At 44.7% G+C, this 19507-nt stretch overlaps 1 protein-coding gene across 5 annotated transcripts in view; it reads left to right on the plus strand.

The window, feature by feature from the left end:
• QTGAL (queuosine-tRNA galactosyltransferase) overlaps nt 1-19507 on the plus strand; it is a 316692-nt gene that overhangs the window by 264930 nt on the left and 32255 nt on the right. For all 5 annotated transcript variants that reach the window (XM_090061106.1, XM_090061107.1, XM_090061104.1 and 2 more), the window contains one exon: nt 13119-13254. In XM_090061106.1, coding sequence (XP_089917232.1) covers nt 13119-13254 — 136 coding nt within the window. The remainder of the gene's footprint in view (nt 1-13118; nt 13255-19507) is intronic.

Genomic DNA, 19507 nt, shown 5'->3' on the forward strand with positions numbered 1-19507 from the left:
GGGAGCCATCAAGCACGCCACTCCTCACTTCTGATTCGTGGGGAGGCAGAAAATCTTGGTTTTAAATATAGTGCTGTTTGTGCATCCCAGCTGGTCAGAAACACAGTGTGGCTGCTAGGGCCCCTCAGCCAGTCAGTGGTGAGAGGCAAGAATGGTGCCATATTTAAAACTGTGGTTTTTGCCTCCCCACCAATCAGGAGTGAGCAGCGAGTAGTGTGCCGCCACCGCCCCCCTTCCCCCCCCGCCAGTCAATCATGGACAGGTGCACAGAGAAACCTGCAAGATTAGAGGAGCCTTTGGTGAGGGATCTTGTTAAAAGATTTTTGAAAATCTGAGTATATTAACATAGGCAGCAGAAGGCTGGGGCTAATGGGGCTCAGCCCCCCAAAATGCAGGGCAGCAAGTAGGGTCACAAGGTAGCCCAGCTGTGGGCTCAGGGCAGCTGCAATAGGGGTGGGGAGGGGCGTGCACACAGCCAGGATTGCAGCTCAGTGGGTGGATCAGCAGTATGGCAGACAAGTATCAATCTATTCTGTGAAAGGGAAGGGGCTGGGGGTAGGGACAGATTGAGACCCCCCCCACGGTGAGGGAGAGAATGGGACACAGGCAGGGGCTGGGGTGAATGGGACCAAGCCAGGCTGGGTGGTGGGACGATCAGAGTGTGGGTGGCTTGTCCAGGGATGCGGGGGGGGAGGGGCTCCCGCCACTGTGTGCACCTCAGCAGAGGCCCAGGGGGGCAAATGCCCCCTGGATCTATGCATGGGGCAGAGGTAGCTGCATGCTGCACTTTGTGCCCAGCTGCAGCTGCCCCGGGAGCAGCATAATGCCATACGCATCCTGCTGCTGGGCTGCACCAAACTGGGGGGGGCACATACCCCCTGGGCTTTCCCGGGGTGCACACAGCAGCAGGAGCCCCCCTCCCACACCTCTGAACAAGCTGCCCTGGCTCCATTCATCCCACCACCCAGCCTGGCCGGGACCCTATTCACCTCAGCCCCTGCCCCTGCCCTGCTGCCTCCCTCACTGTGGGGGCCTTGATCTGCCCCCACCCATGCCCCTTCCCCCCCCCCCTCCCCGCACACCTTCTCCCACAGACTTACCTGCTGGGAAGGGGGTTGAAACACATGCATGCTCAGCCCCCTCAAAATAATTTTTTTCCCTTCACCTATGTATATTGTATCAACTGGATCTCTCTTGGCCACATATTTTTCAATGCCTGCAAAGAACTCCCAACAGATTGGTGAGGCAGGATTTCCTTTTATAAATGCCAAGCTGACTCTTGCACAGCATATCATATTTATCCATATGATTGCTCATTTTATTCTGTGTTATAGAGTCTACCAATTTGCCAGGAATGGAAGCGAGATTCACTGGTCTATTTCCCAGAATCACCTCTGGAGCCCTTTTTGAAGATGGGTGTAACATTGGTAACCTGCCAGTCTTCTGGCACAGAGACTGTTTGCAATGATAGGTTATGTACCATTGCTTAACAGTTCTGCAATTTCACATCTAAGTTTCTTCAGCACCCTCAGGGAAATGCCAGCTGGCCCCAGTGACTTGCCAGTGTTTAATTGATCAAAGACCACTGGGACAATTTATTGATTTGTTCTAAAGATATTCACAAGACCCCGGGAAATTTAGCATGTATTTTACCCTTTTTTACAGATGCTAAACTGTACCCAGAGAGATTAAGGTATGAAGGACTTGTTTTTGCTGCTCAATTTGAGACACCTAAGACGGGATTTTTTTCAAGATACTTCAGCACAGAGGTCAGCAACCTTTCACTTGCACCATGCTGAAATAACACAGCTTGGTTTTAAGGTGGGCCAGCAGTTAACCTGACGCTTAGGTGGGACTTAGAAAAACTTTTCACTCAGACATCAGGTTGGAACAGGTTGTCCTGCCGAGTCTTTTATCAAGCTTTTCTTTTCATGCCTCACACTCCACTGAAGTCTCTAATGCTCAGCTGCCCCTCTTCTTCCCCCTTCCCCCTGACACACCTGACTTTTGGGCATTACATGCCTGATCCTGAGTACCTGCTGCCCACTGTACTGCTTGCTGCTTTACTAACAGTGGGATATATAAACTCAATGTACTTAGCAGGCTGAATACAGTGTCTGTAGGATGGATCCAGCCTGTGGGCCATACCCTGCCAACCACTGCTTTAGCATGTGGCAGCACTGTGTGTGTTCAGAATGTAGCTCTTGCTGACTTCAGTTGCAGTTGAACTCTTAGCACTTCTGCAAATCAGTTCTCAGGGTCTGATGCCTGACATCACAAAAATGAGGGGCATCCAGTTAGTGACCGCCTGTGAAAAATTTGGTTTACATGATATACCTAGAATTGGAGGGAACTCTCTGGTAGACACAAAGGTACAATTCAGTTCTCCAGGGCAGCATTCAGCTGCTTTAACCATAAGAGAGAGTCGTTTTTCTTCTTACAATCCTCTGCCTCATTCCTGCTACAAATGGAAATGGGTCCTTCAGTACACAACACAGGTTCAGGCCTAAGGCAGCCTCATGTTGCCTGTTGAATGACACAGAGGTCCTATGGGGAAAAACTGTCTGATTGAAGGCTGCAATTTAATGCATACACAAGGGGGTGCACATTAATGTTACACAGGCAACTTTGTTCTGGTAATTCCTAACTTTTACATGCTTGACTTTGCGATCTTAATGTTCTTCAGTGGAGTATTTTGTTCTTTTATGAAACACTTGTGCACGTACACCTGTGCATCCTTAAGCATCAGCACGTTGTGGTTTTTTTACTACCTCACCTTTATAAAAGTGTTTCAATAAACTGCTTGTGCGTTTGATGTTCAAAATTAAAACAAGCTGCATAGAATCATATAAAATCAGTTTTGGGAGGGACGCCAGAAGATCTAGTACAACCACCTGCTCAAAGCAGAACCATCCCCAACTACCTCATCACAGCCAAGGCTTTGTCTACCCGGGTCTTAAAACCCTCCAAAGATGGAGATTCCACAACTTCTCTGGGTAACCTGTTCCAGTGCTTTACCACCTTCCTAGTGCGAGAGTTTTTCCTATATCCAATCAAAACTTCCCTTACTGCAACTTAAGACCATTGCTTTTTGTTCAGTCATCTGCCACCACAGTCCAGCTCCAACCTCTTTGTAACCACCCTTCAGCTTGTTGAAGGCTATTAATAACACCTCCTCCCCGCTCCCAGTCTTTTCTTCTGCAGACTAAATAAACCCAGTTCCCTCAGTCTCTCCTCATAAGTCATGTCTCCCAGCCCCCCAACCATTTTCATTGCCCTCTGCTGGACTCTCTCCAATTTGCCCACATCCTTTCTGTAGTGGGGGCCCCAAAACTGGAAGCAGTGCCACAGATGTGACCTCACCAGTGCTGAATAGAGGGGAATAACTACTTCCCTCAATCGGCCGGCAACACTTCTACTACAGTAGCCCACTGTGCTTTCTTCACAACAAGGGTACATTGTTGGCTCATATTTGGTAAGCCTGTGCAACGCTGCTAGTATTCGCTTCGGATTTGGCTGATTCAGGGGACGGTGATTCTGCTGGGGTGCAGTAGCCGAATCTCCAAATCAGCCAGGCCAGGCCCATCCCACACCTGCTCTCCCAGCCCAGCAATGGCTGCCTGCCTGCCCCAGTTCCCAGCACTTGTGGGGAAAAAAACCCTGACTCAGTGGGTGCTGCCAGGTGGGGGGGCGATCCCTGCTGCCCCCCACTGCCTCACACTGCATGGCGGGGCTCTGCATGAGCCCCCCGACCTCCCCTTGCTCCCTCAGCCCCCCCACGGGTGCCCCACCCAGGCCAGCTCCAGCCCTTTAAGAGAAAAAAAACAACCCCGGGACTCACTGCTCCTGCCCCCCACTGCCCCACGCCATGTGGGGGGCTCTGCATGAGCCCCAAAAGCCCTGAGGCTGCACCAGAAGTGGTGAGTCCCAGGGCTTTTCTTGGGTGGGGCACATGGGGGGGCAGGGGGCTCATGGCAGAGCCCCCCATGCAGTGGGGGCAGTGGGGATCGCCCCCCCCCCGCCACCCAGCAGCACCCGGTGAGCACTGGGGCCTTTCTTTAAAGTACCAAGCTGGGAGGGTTAGGGGCCTGGGGGAGTGGGGGAGATTCAGAGAGCTTTGAATCGATTCGGACCTTTAAATTGGTCCCCTGATTTGATTCAGATTCAGAGATTCAGCCACCGAATCAGCCAAATATCCTTCAAATCAAATCACCACCTGAAGCTTTGCACAGCCCTAATATTCAGATTATTGTCCACTGTAACCCCCAGGCCCTTTTCTGCAGAGTTGCTGCATTATCATTCAGCCCCCAGCCTGTACCGGTACATGGGATTGTTCCATCCCAAGTGCAGGACTTTGTTTGCACTTGTACTTACTGAAGTTCAGGACATTTTTTTTTTGGCCCAATCCTTCAATTTGTTTAGGTGCCTCTGAATCCAAGCCCTACCCTCCAGCATATCTACTACTCCCCCCACCTTGGTGTCATCTGTAAACTTACTGCGGGTACACTCCATCCCATCTTCCAGATCGTTGATGAATATATTGAACAAAACTGGTCCCAGGACCAACCCCTGAGGCACTCTACTTGATACTGGCTGCCAACTAGACATTGAGCCATTGATTACTACCCTCAGAGCCCAATGATCCAGACAGTTTTCTATCCACCATACAGTCCATTCATCGAACCTGTACTTCCTTAGCTTGCCTGCAAGAATGTTGTGGGAGACCATATCAAAAGCTGTGCTAAAGTCAAAGTAAATCATGTCCATTGCTCTCCCAGCATCAACCAAGCCAGTCATCCCATCATAGAAGGCTATCAAGTTGCTCAGGCATGGCTTGCCCTCAGTGAATCCATCCTGACTGTTCCTAAATCACCTTCTTTAAGTGCTTAAAATGGATTTGTTGAGGCCTGCTCCATGATTTTTCCAGGGACTGAGGTGAGGTGGACTGCTCTGTAGTTCTCAGGATGTTCCTTCTTCCCTTTCCTAAATATGGGCACTATATTTGCTCTTTTGCAATCGTCCAGGACCTCTCTCAGTCACAAGTTTACTTTGATAATGGCCAGTGGCTCTGCAATCACATTGGCCAACTCCCTCAGCACCCTTAGGTGCATCACATCTGGCCCCATAGACTTGTACACACACAGCTGTTCTAAACAGTCCCTAGCCTGCTCTTTTGCCACCATTGGCTTACTATTGTGATAGAATTAGTTTTAGTAGAGTAGAATCACGTTTTTAAAAACCTCTTTGCTTACCCTGTAATACACTGGCCTCTCTTTTTGAAAAGCTAGGAGAAGTTTCAGAATTTCTAGTAAAATAATTCTAGAAAAATGCTTGACCTTCATATTTCTCTCCAGTTACTTTTCTTTTGGGAATGTATCATACTATAAAGAATGGGGAAAAGGCAACTGCCAAAAGATGCCAGCAGCAACTAGAGCATTGCTCAGGAATGTGACTTCTGATTACATTAAAAGATACTTTGCATCAAATCCAAAATTATTTTTGTTGGCTTAAGTGGCCGGAGATAGTATACCCTATGGCCTTCAAGACATTGCTGAGATTTTCTGGGGAACACGTATTGGATATATTTATTTGTGTGTGGGAAGCCTCTTCAAACTATCACACTGCTGTGAGTGATGAAAATCTAACTAGCCGTATAAGGACTTGACTGGTCTCAAAATCATGGACACTGATGTTAACTGAGTTTTTTTGCAGCCACTGATAATCCCCTAGAGAAAACCTCATGCCTTGGTGCTACTTCTATTGCTTCCTGTTTGGAGTTTCTCAAAACATAATTAAGGTTAATAAAGGATGGAGACTAATGATTCAAAATTCCCCACTAAGCAAATTTACAAAAGTTTCTAAAAAGGGTCTAAGAACAGATTAAGACATATGTTAAGGTCACTGTAAGCTTTTGCCTTACTTACTCCATTGCTTAAACATCAACTTCTTACCCTGCAGTTTATATGCAAAGTGCTGTTTTTCCAGTTGCTGACCTGTTTCATCATTAGTATCACACAATCTGATATCCTACTACAAGGAGTACAAATTTGAAGATGATGAGCAAAAGACAGACATGAGTAAGTTAGATTACTACATCCTTTCATTTAGACTTGTTCTCAACATTTAAAGACTGGAAAGAGAGTCTAACTTGGTGTACCGTATACAAAAGAGTTGCATAAGGAATAAGCAACAATGTTATAAAATGAGAATTGTAAACCTTTTTCAGCTTCTTGGCATGTAAATTTCATGCCAAAATGAAATGGCCAGGAAACAAAAGTTTCAAGGACGAGACATAATAAAGTTAAATGGTTAGGAAAAGTAGTCTTTTTCCAAGGCTCCATCAGAAATGTGAGAGGAAAACTGGAGGTAGCTAACAGATATGGCAAGCAAATTGCTATTTGTCATATTGCTGAATCTTAACTTCAATTCCAGAGGAAGAACTGACATTCTTGCACGTATAATTTGACTATGGGGTATATTAAAACAACTGTCTTAGACCAGAGTATGTGGACTTTCCCCTAAATACATAGTAAACGTGATGCTAATATTGTCTTCTTTTTTTTTTAACAACCAGTTCTGTATTTCAGCACAAATGTTTCCCAGTGCATCTGTTTAAAGGACTTCCACATCTATGGAGAACAAAACACATTTTCCCTATGTTTAATTTGCCTTGTGTGTAAAACTATATGAACATTCATTCAAATCTCTGACAGGTGGAAGCATTACCCAGATGACAAGCTGAAGACAGACTTTACTCATCAGATCTGCATGATTTGGTAAAGGTGTCTACCTCTACTGGTGTTTTCAGTCAGTCAGTCTGGCTGGCTGTGATATGAAAAAGCAGCTTTTCAATCTGTTTTCAATTCATGAGCTTAATGCTGCAGTATATGCCAGTCAATGATTTGCTTTACCTTTTTTAAATCAGTTTAAAATTTTAAGAATCTAAGAGATTAAAGCCAAACTCTATGGCATCCTGTCTTCCTAAAGCCTAATATACAGGCCTGTCTCAGGGCTTTCTTTCTGTGGTGATGGAAAAAGTGAGCGTTCTGTAGCAGTTACAGCTAAGGAGACTGGATCTTCTAACCTAAAAGATGTAGGTCAGAGAGTCCATTGCACAGTGGTAGGTGACCAGCCTTTTGTTTCTGGAGATCTTAACACAAATGCTGATTGAGGTGAAAAATGCAGGGGGAAAAATCACTTACCCTCCTCCCAAATACAAAACAATGGGTTGGTCTCATTCCTGTCCCCATTTGTCCACATTATAAAAGCATCAGATAACTGAGTAGAGTCAGCAGTCTCTGGTGATGATGGGTCCAGCTCTGAAATAGCTCTTCCTGTTCCTTACCCATATAAGGTGCATCTCTACCCTACCTTAACAAAATGCATTGCTCTGTGTGGTGGGCTTGTCCATCCCTTTCCTGGTTCTAGCCATTACTGTCAGTCTCGCCATAATGGTCCTAAACGCAGTCTTCACTCAGGCAAGATTCCCAGTTCAGTAGGAGTTTTTTCATTATCAGCAGGGGTTTGAACCTTAAAAGAGTTTGCCAAATTTTACCACTAAGTGTGTTCCTATGCTAGCAGAGGAGGCCATTAGATATGTAAAATGTTGGTGGATTCATTAGCTAATACACAGGGCAAAGTACTGAGTACTGTTGAGGAATTTCCAAATGTCATGCATCAAACTGCACAACGGGGTTAGGGGGATTGATTGAACTATGGGATTGCAATGTCTGCGGCTTCCCTTCAGTTCTGGGAGGAAATCATTCTGTTGTCAGGTTGATCAGATCTGAGCTAAAGGCTCAGCTGTTGTAACCAAACTGCCTTCCTATGTCCTGTAAAATGCTTGAAATGGCTGTGTCAAGGGGACAAAAAGAGGGGAAGACTCCAAAGAGCCAGGGGGGAGCCCCAGGATCAGGAACCTGCAGAAAGAACTGAAAAGAAAAGAAAAGAGAATAAAAACTATTTACCTGCAGCAGGATCCGCAGCGGAGCTAGAGGCGGGACCCACGCAGCTCGTCAGCCGCATCTTTATAAAGTTACGGCCGGCGGCTGACATCAGCCACAGAAGCTGGCTGGCAGGAATAAAAGGGGCCACCAGCAAGGAAGAGGGAGAATTGACGCTGGCAGGAGCACCAGCAGGAGAGGTCATTCCAGAGGCTCTGCAAGGACAACGGGAGCCAAAAGCTGATTCCCCCAGCAGGGAAGAACGCGGCAGTGCACGCAGCAAGCCAAAGACTGCTGGCTGCAGTGGGGAGAGAATAGACCCAAGGGCAGCTCCTCTGGACTGGGAAGCTGGAGAGGAGAGTAAAGGGACACAGATAGATGCCAACGTCAATCACGACAGCCAAGGGGCTACAGAGACCAGCGTAATCTATGGCATCAAACCAGGTGGGACCGTTGAGGGCACCGGGGAAGCCAAAAAGGCACACCAGGTGGGAGACGGGAGGCAAGAGCAGCGGAAAAGGCTGTGAAAAATGGCCCTCGGTGGCGTGGCGTGGTTACGGAGAGGGGCGGGTGGACAGACGCCCATTGGAGGATCGCCAGTGGCCCTAAGAAGCCCCAGGCAGGACGATGAGAGCTGAACAGTGGCGGAGCCGACAGGAGATACCAACAACCTACTGAGCCTGAAATACACCTCAGGGTCTGCGCGCATTGTTAGCGGCTAGGCCAAGGAAGGGGCCTGGGAGAGGGGACTGAGGGGTCCCTCAGATTGCATCTGTAGTTTTTCTTTGTTTAGATTTTGTGTTTCCCACTTTAGGAGGGGTTGTAGGTCAGAGTAGGCCTGAGTATTATTAAGTCTCTGGAGGAGTTGCTAGCTTTTGGGGGAAGCAGCAGTCTCATAGACCAGATAAGTGACTGCAGGCAGCCCACGCTGTAGGCAGGGCAAGCCACACCTGCCACGTGAAGGGAGTCAGGGGTTCAATGGCCGGGAACCTGGCCAGGAGGATAATTGTGACCCGTAAAGGCTGGGTGTAAGGGCGAGGTATAGGGGAGGTGGAGCCTCACAGAAGATCACCAGACAGCTGTCCCATAATTGAGAGAACCCCGGTAGTTGGACACCAACCACTGAAGCAAGATCCAAAGTCGTGGCAGGCGAGATTGGGGAAAGATTACACCGGAAGGAGACACCCACACGGCATAACAGTGGGGACAGACGGAAAAACAACACCGAACATCCAGGCCTGAGCAGCACGTGACCGGATGTTTGAGGCCAGACAGGCATAGGCTGTTTTGTATGAATGTAGAGATGTGTATGAATGTTGCTGTCATTGATATTCTGGGGAATTTTAGCTGAATGCCTAATTCAGAGCCCACTGTAGTCAATGATAGTTTTTCTGTTGTGGTCTTTGGATGAGGTCATTCTACAGGTAGAGACAGCACCGTACCTAAAGTTGTGGTGGCCCTGGCAAACTTTTAGTATTGGGCCCCCCTTCACCAGAAATAATGAGAATAGTAATTTTTTAATTACCATTTTCGGGCATCCTTTTTGTCCAGGCCCTGAGAAGTTGCCTGGTTTGCCCATGCCTGTGTCCAGCCCTGGGTAGAGACCAAGATTTAAAAAAAAAATGTTACAAGTATGAAACAAGTTTGCATTTCATAAGCCAGTTTTCAACACTCTCTTGCACTTACCTCATATCTTCATGGGAATTATTTGTTTTTGTGCTTAGTAAGCTAGTTATTTTGATGTGAAGTGGAATCCTATTTTGAGTACTAAAAGTATCCTGAACATAAACCAACACTTTCAGCTAAAATCAAATTTCTTTAAGCCATTATAATGATACATTATTCAATATTACATTATACAGTGGAAACAGATATTTAAAAAAAATAAGTGATTGAAGACAATAGGAAATGAGCAGAAATGGGGAGGATGAGAAGATTGTTGAAAACACCGAGCAGTTGAGATGAAGGACTCAAGACCAAATGCCTGCCTTGAATGCATCTCCTCTCTGTGAGAATACACTTTGAACTTTCTGAAATTGATAATCCCAACCAATCTGCAGCATTTACAGATGTTTCATGGTTGTGATCCCACAGTTGTGTGGACTCAACATTTGGTATCACTCTTACTTCTGTTTACAGTGTTAGATTTGTATAAGTTACATTGTGGAATTTATTTCAGACATAAAAATCCACTTGGACACACAGACATCTGTCAGCTTGCTTTATTTTAAAGCATACTTTTTAGACATTTTGTTAAGGTTACACTCTATTTAAAGGATTATTTTTCCAGTGACTTCTTCCACTGTTCTTTGTCTGCTGTTTCCCTCAGAAAAAGAGTACATCACCTACTTCATCTGGGAACGTGGGGGTGCACAATTCTTACTAAGAAAGGGAACATATAAGCTTGAAAATTAAGTAAACTCATCAATTGCCTTTGCACTGTTTGGTCTGAACATGCACCTGCATATTCAGAATCACATACGTGGGGCAGTCATGAGTTTTGGGCTGCTCAAGCCTGCGTTGTTATAGGGTTATTCAGGACTTTTGAACTTGATCAACTGTTGATTACTGCAGGCTTGCTTAGGTTTGGGATCTGTAGTGGATTGTTGTTGTAGAATTGCTCCTGAATCCTGTGATATAAACTCCCTCTCTCTGTCTCACATGCACACACATGGACAGAAATCCTTCCTGTGGCCTCACTTACTTGTTTTAAAAGAATAACATTTTAGCTTCTGTGAATGACAAGCCTAAGCACAACTTTTCAAATAAAGAACAGACTACAGTGGCTGAAAGCTCCCTGCTCCCTTCATTCTAGGCTGTGTGATACTGTTGCACTTATTAAGGTGAAAATATCTAAATCCTTAAGATATAAATCCATTAGAAGCCCTAAAATGTGTCCAGGGTGTTAACTTGTAGGAACTTCATACTTACAATGATGGTATATTTATACAATGCAATTAGTTCTGCTGTATTTTAGCACTGCTGACAGACACAACATCTTGCAAAGCAGGGTTGAGATTCTTAGGCTTTAGACAAATAATAGTATATAGCCAAAGCTAAAAGTGGTTTCATATGTTAGTATCATGGAAAGAAATTACAGATAGCTGAAAAACCGAAACATAACCTGGAACATTTGACATCCATTATGACATGATTTCAACTAGAATGTTTTAGAGTTTACCAACTGCAGATGCTTCCTCAGCCTGATGAAGGGTTTTTAAACCTGAAGGCTTGCTAAGAAAATTTTTTTCAAATATTTAAGTTGGTCTAAGATATCAGATTCACCCAAAGAACCTTATCTTCCTAAAACTATAACATTTAGTGGTAGCAGGTTCAACTGCTGGATGTGTTTGGACCTGTTTCAGGGACTTTTGGACCCAAGTCATTTTAGCATCCTTGCTCTGACACACTGCTCTCTGAATTAGTTTCTTAGGAGGAAGGGAAGACATTTCTTTGACTAGCTTGCAGTATCTTTTAAGTAGAGACTGCCTATTTCATACTCAGCACCAAAAAAGGCCATGATTGCAGAAGTTAGTGATCATGGTAATCTAAACTAATCAGATATGCCATGTAGAGAGATGTGGTTGTTTATCCATATGTGCACACATGCACATGCATGCATGCGCATGCGCGCGCGCGCGCACACACACACACACACACACACCCTCAATATATTCAAACACTGGCTCTTGTAAAATGAATCACCAGCTTCTGACTTCCTTGTGCTCTCTAGCAATTTATCCTCTGCAAGCCTCACCCTCAAGTGTAACCATACAATGGAAAGTTAGTACACTGAATTACTTAGATCTACTTGAGAATGTTACAAACCATTTAGGATTACATTTACAAAGGCATTTAAGTCCCATTTCCAAAGGTGACTTAGGAGCCTAAGTCAAACGTAACTTTATGTGTAGCCTGCAGCAGGCAGTGTGCTAGTTGTGGAAGAGATGGATATACCATGATACTTAATAAAGGAAAAGGCAGTAGTACAGCTGGAAGATAGACTGAGAAAACTAAGCTTCATCAAGGGCACTTGGGTTCCTAAATTGCTTAAAAATGCATAGTGGTAATTTTTTTTTATATGTGCTTGAATGATTGAGGAGCCTAAACCTTTTTGGGACTTAAGCTCTTCAATGTGTAGGTCACTTTTGAGCATGGGTCTTAGAATTATAAATCACTTGGGCATTTTTTAAATTTTTATCCTTGTACAAGATTTGACAATATTGTATCTCTACTGTGCCCCATCAATATATATGTTTTAGGAGAAGTCCATCATATGTCTTTAACTTGCTCAACATCTTGCAGAGTACATTGAAATAGAACTGAGCTCAATATTATCACTGGCAGTCCCTCACAGTCGAGGATGATTGTCGTCTATGAAGTCTTAACTGTGGATTTGAAGATGGCTGAGGAAGCCTAAGCAAGATTGACAGACTGTTGGAACTTGGACACAAGTTTCCATGTGGGGTGGGTAGCTCTGGGCTCTTAATTCAGTCCATGGCAAGCTGTTTTTCCTGCTCCTGTTTTTCTGTCTCCCACTGTCTTTGTAAGGTTTCAAAGTACTGAGATCCTTGCAGCAGACTCTTCCTCCATTTGGGGTGGTCCTAAGTAACAGTCTCCCATGAGTTGATGTCAATTTTGCATTTCTTTCACATTAAGCGTGAGGACATCCTTGAAGTGCTTTCTCTGCCCTCCTCTTGAGTATACACCTTGACTGAGCTCTGAGCTGGGAGAATAAAACTTGCTTTGGGAATCTGGAGTCGGACATCCAGATGACTTGGCTGGCACAGCAAAGTTGATGTCGGATGATCATCACCTCAGTGCTCATGGTCTCTTCTTGCAAGAGGACACTAATGGTGCGTCTGCCTTCCCACTGGGTATGAAGGATCTTCCACAGGCAACATTGATGGTGCTTCTCCAGCAACTTAAGATTTCCCCTCTGCATTGTCCACATCTGAGTATAAATGAAAGATCACAGCAACAAAGACAGGAAGTCTAATGTTTAAACAGGAGACCATCTTTTTTCCAGTTACAGCATTCATTTCCACTGGAATTGTTGCTAGTCTGATGTTTCAGTGTGGTTTTTGCATCAGAAATGTATCTGTTTGGAAAGTGAGATTTCTTATGCTGTTAATGTATTTCGAGATCAAACGCACTTCTTTTCTGATTCCCCAGGGAAACCATCTGGAATCATCGAGTCAGATTTCTGGAAGACAGAGTCCTGAAGCACTGGGCGTCTTTCACCATTTGGAACGCTGGCAAGCAGGGCAGGAAGCTCTACAGAAGCTTATCACCAGCTAATCGGAGAAAGGTGAGATGTTAAAAAAGTCAAGAATATACAAAGGCAATTACTTTTCTCCTCCCTCTACCCCTTAGATCCTTGATATTTAAGAACAGTGCAACATAAAGGCTTTTAGAAGATATTCTTAGTTTCCTAATCCATGATCCAGCTATATTATTGTTTTAAATATTATGGTATCCGTGGGATCTCTCGTAACTGATGTGTTTTTATATGCTGTCAGCCTTCTTGTGGCTACACATAACAGTTAATCAGAGACAGCTCTTGGCCTTGCTGCTGCACATCCATCCCAATCCCCGGCATTCCAAAAGGAACAAAAAAAAATCTTGATCTATTTGGGTGGGTTTGTGCTAAATGTTTTTACTGGGGATTATTTGTGCATAGATAACATTCATATCTGCCTCTAAGCCAGGGATGACCACCTGCGGCAAGGGCAGTGCTGTAGCAACAGAGTTTGACACTCAGGGCAAAGCCTGCAGCAGCAGCCCACCCTTGCCCCTCACACAGATCTGGGAGGAACATGCCGCCCTCCCCCACCATGCTTGCCCGGTAGTGCATACAATGGCAGGAGCCACCCGTCCCCCGTCCCTGCACCTCCCCTAAGTGAGCCACTCACGGCTTTGTCCTGTTCCCCACCCCAGCTGGGCAGCACCTGTTAGTGCCCCTTTGCTTTGGTACCCAGGGCAGATGCCCTGCTTGGCTCCCTCCGCCCTCCACCTTCCTGCATCACTGGGCAAGGGTGCCATAAGTGTCCCAGGCAGCTTGTGTGTGTGGCACATGGCAGACTAGGGAGGGGACAGATAGCAGAAAGCAAAACATTCAGATCAGTAATGCTTTGCAAAGCTTTAGTCCCTGATTCAATTTGGTGGAGATTCAATCTGATTCGGTGGCCGAATCTCCAAATCCAAATCAAATCAGAAGACCCTTTAATCTCTCTGAATCGATTCAGAAAAATTCAGCGATTCAAACATAGACACAGCTTTAAATGTTTTTTCTACATACCTCACGGTAGCAGCGGCTCATCAGTGCTGTGGTGCTGGGGTGGTGGAGCATCCCACAGGAGCACAGGGGGCTGCCCAGTGCACTTGGCAACAGACCCAGAAGTGAACTAGAAGCATTTTGGGTCTACCGGGGAGCACACTGGGGGGCCCCTGCACCACCCCGGCTCGGTGACTGGTGCTTCCGGTCCGCTTCCGGTCCACTTCCGGTCCACTTCCAGGTTCACTGCCAAGCACGCGGGAAGCCCCCCTGCACTCCTCTGAGACACTCCTTTTGTCCCAGCGTCGCAGTGTTCACAAGCCATGCCTGGTACCTTGAGGTCTATAGAAAAAAGCATTTAAAGCTGTGTCTATGGCTGAATCGCTGCTTCTCCGAATCAGCATTGAATCTTCAGATTCAGATTTGGCCAAATTGAATCAGGGACAGTGATCCGAATCAGCTAATTGAATCACTATCCCTTATTCGGGCTGAATCCAAATCGAATATGGCCCATTTCGCACGCCCCTACAGATCAGGCAGGAAGCACTGGGCAGGGAGCAGAAAGCAGAGAAGAAGCTTGGTCAGGAAGCAGAGGGCAAAGAGCTGAAGGTCAAGCGGCGGTTCAGGCAAGGGAAAAGGATGGCAGTGGCACTTGGGGACGGTGCAGAGCACACATGCCAAAAGGATTGGCCCCCATTGCCTTAAATGACTGCTCAGCAAAATCTTCATAATACATCAAGCATCCTGGTTTGTGTTATATGGAGCAGGCACATAATATCTCCCTGCTGGAAAGCATGACTGCTTAAACATAGAATAAAAAATGTACATGAATAAAGCATTTAAATATAATGCATGTCTTTCAAAGTGTAGTAGTTACTTATAATTAACAATGACAGTGGAGAGGTTTCTCTAAGCATTTAAATGCCTTGCTCTCATATAATTTTCTTTTTGTCTAATAACTTTATGAGATAAAGGCTCCAGGGCTAATGTTGGATGACGGTTTCTTATAAACAGTCATGGAACATCCATTTTATTACCAAATATGTTTTCTTTTCAGAAAAAAATATGGGTGGGAAGGCAGGAGAATGAAGATATGGGAACCTGATTAATCCAGTGCTCCTCAGATCACATACATCCATGGAGAAAGTTAAATAAAATAAATTAATATGCCCACAACGAGATTCAGTGGGTGAAAATAGGGCACTCTCACTGAGAATCAGTGGCAGCAGGAATGCAATGCAAATCTCCTATATGCCATGCCAGTGCCATCCTCCTCATATCTATGAATGTAGTATGGAGGTTGAAGTAACTGTTAAGTAAAGAGAAGCTTAAATGTTGGGCAGCTGGGAAGTTTTATTAATTTAAGAAGGATGGAAGTGTCTGCTTCAGAGTATTTTTGCCTTCGTCACTCAGTGTTATGTGCATGATTCTGTGTGGTTTCTATGCAAATGTACTCTTCAGTCAGTGTTTCTCAGAGTGTTGTGTGAATTCCCCTAACTGGCTTGTGTTCCCCGTAGTTTGCAGCTGATGACTCTGTAAGGATTAGGTATTATCTTCATAGATGAGATGTGGGAGGGCATGTGTGCAAATGAGACACAAGCAGAAACTTTTGAAATGAACAACAGAAAGCAGGCTGTGATGCCCATTGCACCCCATCACCACATCTAATTTTTTCTATGTACCAATCCAAAAGGCGGTTGGATGGCAAGACAGAATGACTCTAATTCTGTATTGCACTTGCCACCCACCTCTCAAAATGACTCGCACAGAACTTCACATCCTGTGCAGCAGTACAGAGTGATAACTTGAAGATGCCACCCCAAAGCAGATTGAAAGGGCAGGAGAAGAATAATATTGTTTTTATTGTTTTGCAGCTGAGAAACTCAGACCTGCCTCTTTTGCAGTATGGATTAAGCAGACCTGCTTCAGCAATATGCTAGCATTGCTGGTGTGGTTCTAATTAACTCAAATCCTGACATTCTTTCCAGCTGACCTTTACATAACGTTTGCTTTGGCAGTGCTGCAGGCAGTGATATTATTTTGCTTCTATCAAGGTTGTAATTAAGTATATTTCAGTATGGTTTGCTTTGGTATTGAAACACAGCTTTGAGCATTAACTCATTGATTACTGAATTCCATACCAGACACACCTAGAAAACATACTTTCCTGCTGTAGATGCAGCATTTTCCTAAATGCACACTTGTCCAGTTCACTTGACTAGTATGCTGTAAAGTATTGCTGTTGGAATGAATGCATTGTGACAGTTAAGCGGGGGGATGACATCTAGTGATTAAAATCACATTTCTGTAGCCATCTCAGTTGATTTTGGCTGATATTGTCATATAGCATGTCTTGCTATTAGGCCCTAGGGTATTCAAATTAAGTTCTCAGTCAGTCAAAATGTGGGATTATATGACTTGCTCTGGGGCCTTCTGGCAAGTCAGTGGCAGAATGTTGGAACAGAACCAAAACTTACCATTTCTTGGTTGCAAGCCACAAGCTTATACCATCTGCTTTGAAAGAAATGTGTGAATATAATCTGCTTTAGTTCCCACAAAGCAGATCTTATTCTAATCAATAGTAAAAAAATTATGCTCAGCTGAGCTAATTTTTCCTTTCCCTTAGAAAACTATCAACTAATCTGTGACTAATTTCTAAATTATGCCAATGGTTAAAAAAATTCCTTTGCACCAGAGGTTGCTTCACCTCTTATATCCCTAAAACCATAAAATGAGCCACTGAGGGCAGGAGGGAAATTACTTATACAGGATAAGCTAAAAACATTGGTGTGGTTTAGATGGTACCTGGAAATGGTATTCTTGATCTTGAATCTACAAATAGAAAAGGTGAGCACTTTTGCATTTCTAAGCAAAGAGCCAAGAACTGAGTGAAAATGCACAAGCTTCTTAAAAAAAAAATAAAACGCCTCCTTTATGAAAAGGTACTAGGAATCTAACAGGACAAAATCTGTCATACCAGACCAGTAAAACAGCATTTCCTGAAGCAAAGTGGCACTGATATGAATGAGGTCCATCGTCTCTACACAAGTCCCATTTTAAACAGAGTTCATTTTCAAGTTTTTGCTACTGTGACTCAAGTACTTACATCCCATTGGCATCCCATAGGATGAAGCTCATTCAGATGTTTTTGTGGATGGATCCAGGATTTTGTAAAGGGGGTATGGGGGCAGCGACCAGCACTGACAGAGTAGCTGCACCCCCTGCTCTTAACTCTCCACTCTCACTGGGGTGGGCAGAACATGCTGTGGGAGTAGCAGCCAGGGGATTTTTTTAAGTCCCCGAATCGGGTAAGAATACACCTCCCTCCCCCATCCCAGCACCCCCTCTCATCTGCCCCATGCTCAGCAGGAGCTGGGCTCAGCTGGGAACAGTGGCTGTCATGGTGCCAGCACAAGGGGTCCCTTCCCTGTGCCTACTTCTGAGCTTGGAAAGGAACACCTGGGCTGGAAGGAGAAACCCACCTGCTGCCTCCACAGCCACTGTCCCTGACTGAGCCCAGCTCCCTATGCAGTTCAGCTGGAGCAGGGCAGGAGGGGCTCTTGAGCTTTCCCTGCCCCCAGATCAGCCAGCAGTGGTGGTGGATGGGGGAGGGGGTTAATGGAAGGGGAGAGGAGGAGACATGTTGCTGAACATGGAGGGGAAAGGAGGGAGTGCCAGGAGGCGAGGAATTCGTACCTGCTTTGGGAACTTTAAAAAATCCCCTGGCTGCTGGTCCCATGATGCAGTTTGAAAGGGGATTATTTATCCATAGATAGCTTTAGAAAACTGAAATCAAGGAACTTTTGAAAATGGGAATTAGGGTTTGGGGTTTTTTAAAGATCTAACCTGCAGTTTAAATGTTAGGAACAATGGAAAAAATCCTAAACGTTGTTGTTTTTTCATTATGGGTTATTGTGCCAGCAAGTTTGTAGCGCTTAAGACTGGGCGCCCGTGAAGTGCTGATGATTACAAAAAAGCGGCTATATCCAGTATTTAGAGGGGCTGGGGCTTGTTAAAACTCATAGATTCCCTGTACCGATCAGATGATGGCGAAATGTTTGATAGTGCAACTTCTTCAAAAACTGAACTCGAGGCTTTTTCTAGAAGAAGCAGTCTTCATTTGTTCAAAGGCCCTTACAAATTATCCTGAATGTTTGTAAAGTTGTTTGAAATTGAATAGTGATGATGTTCTAAGGGTAAAAGACCTGACCTAGCCAATATACTTTCCTCTCCCTCAGATACAGAGATGGTGACTAAGAAATGGTGTTTGTTTCCAAAGAGTGGAGGAAAAAATCCAGATCTCAGTGCTTTTGCTAAACTGTGAGCAATCTAGCAAAACTTATTGAACTAGTACCTTCTATGAACTCAGTATCATAACCTCAGTATACTTAAGAAATGTTGCTTCTTGATTCAGACAGTTGCCATTGGGCTGGTATAGCATTTCTGCAGCAGTGAAATTGAACAGTTCTTTTGTTGTTGTTTAAAGCACTTCAGTTTTGTCTGTAATTTGCAGCCAGAGATGAAAACCAAATGTTTTGGGGGATGCCACATATGCCGGGGGGGTTGGAGCTGTCTTGTCTACTCTGTTTTTGTTCATCAAACTTCGGCTAAAAGAGGGAGTACTTCAGTATTCACATTTCCCTTCAGCCCTGCTCAAAATAGAGCTTCAAACAGTCAACTGGAAAGCAGCAAGACATGAACCGAGCAAGCTTTAGTTGCAGTTACGTTGATGGAACTGTTGTGGAAACAACCGCTAAAAATGCACCCCAAATGCCAGTACTCTAAAAAGGCATCCCCAAATGCCTAGCCCTGTAAAGGCTCTGAGGTCTCTTGTGTGCCAAACCTGTCCATGAGTGGCATACCATGAAGCATTAAAAAAAGCACATTCCCTCCTTGTAGCATAGTATCTATCTACTTAATGGATTTAAGTCATCTGCTGTAATCTAATATACTGGCCTTTTCTATCTGCCAACCACTTTTGTGTATCAGTCATAGGATCTCTAGAACTTGTATAGAGATCTACTACTGCTATAATCCTGTATCTGTACCACAAAAGGGAGCTTTTCATTTTTGCTGTGTATTAGTAATGTACAGAATATACTAAGGAAAAAAAATCAGGGAATGAAGTGAGGGAAACAGAGTCAAGGAGAGAATCATGTACAACACCTGCTAGGCAAGAATGGATTGCTGCCAATATGATTTAGAAAAGATAACCAAAAGAGAAGAAGATTTCAGTTATACCCAAATTAATTAAATATCCAGAGAGAGCTTGAAAATGGAGCCTTTC

Source organism: Crocodylus siamensis, chromosome 8 (assembly GCF_052110815.1).
Source record: "Crocodylus siamensis isolate JL-2025a chromosome 8, ASM5211081v1, whole genome shotgun sequence".
Classification (NCBI taxonomy): domain Eukaryota; kingdom Metazoa; phylum Chordata; order Crocodylia; family Crocodylidae; genus Crocodylus; species Crocodylus siamensis.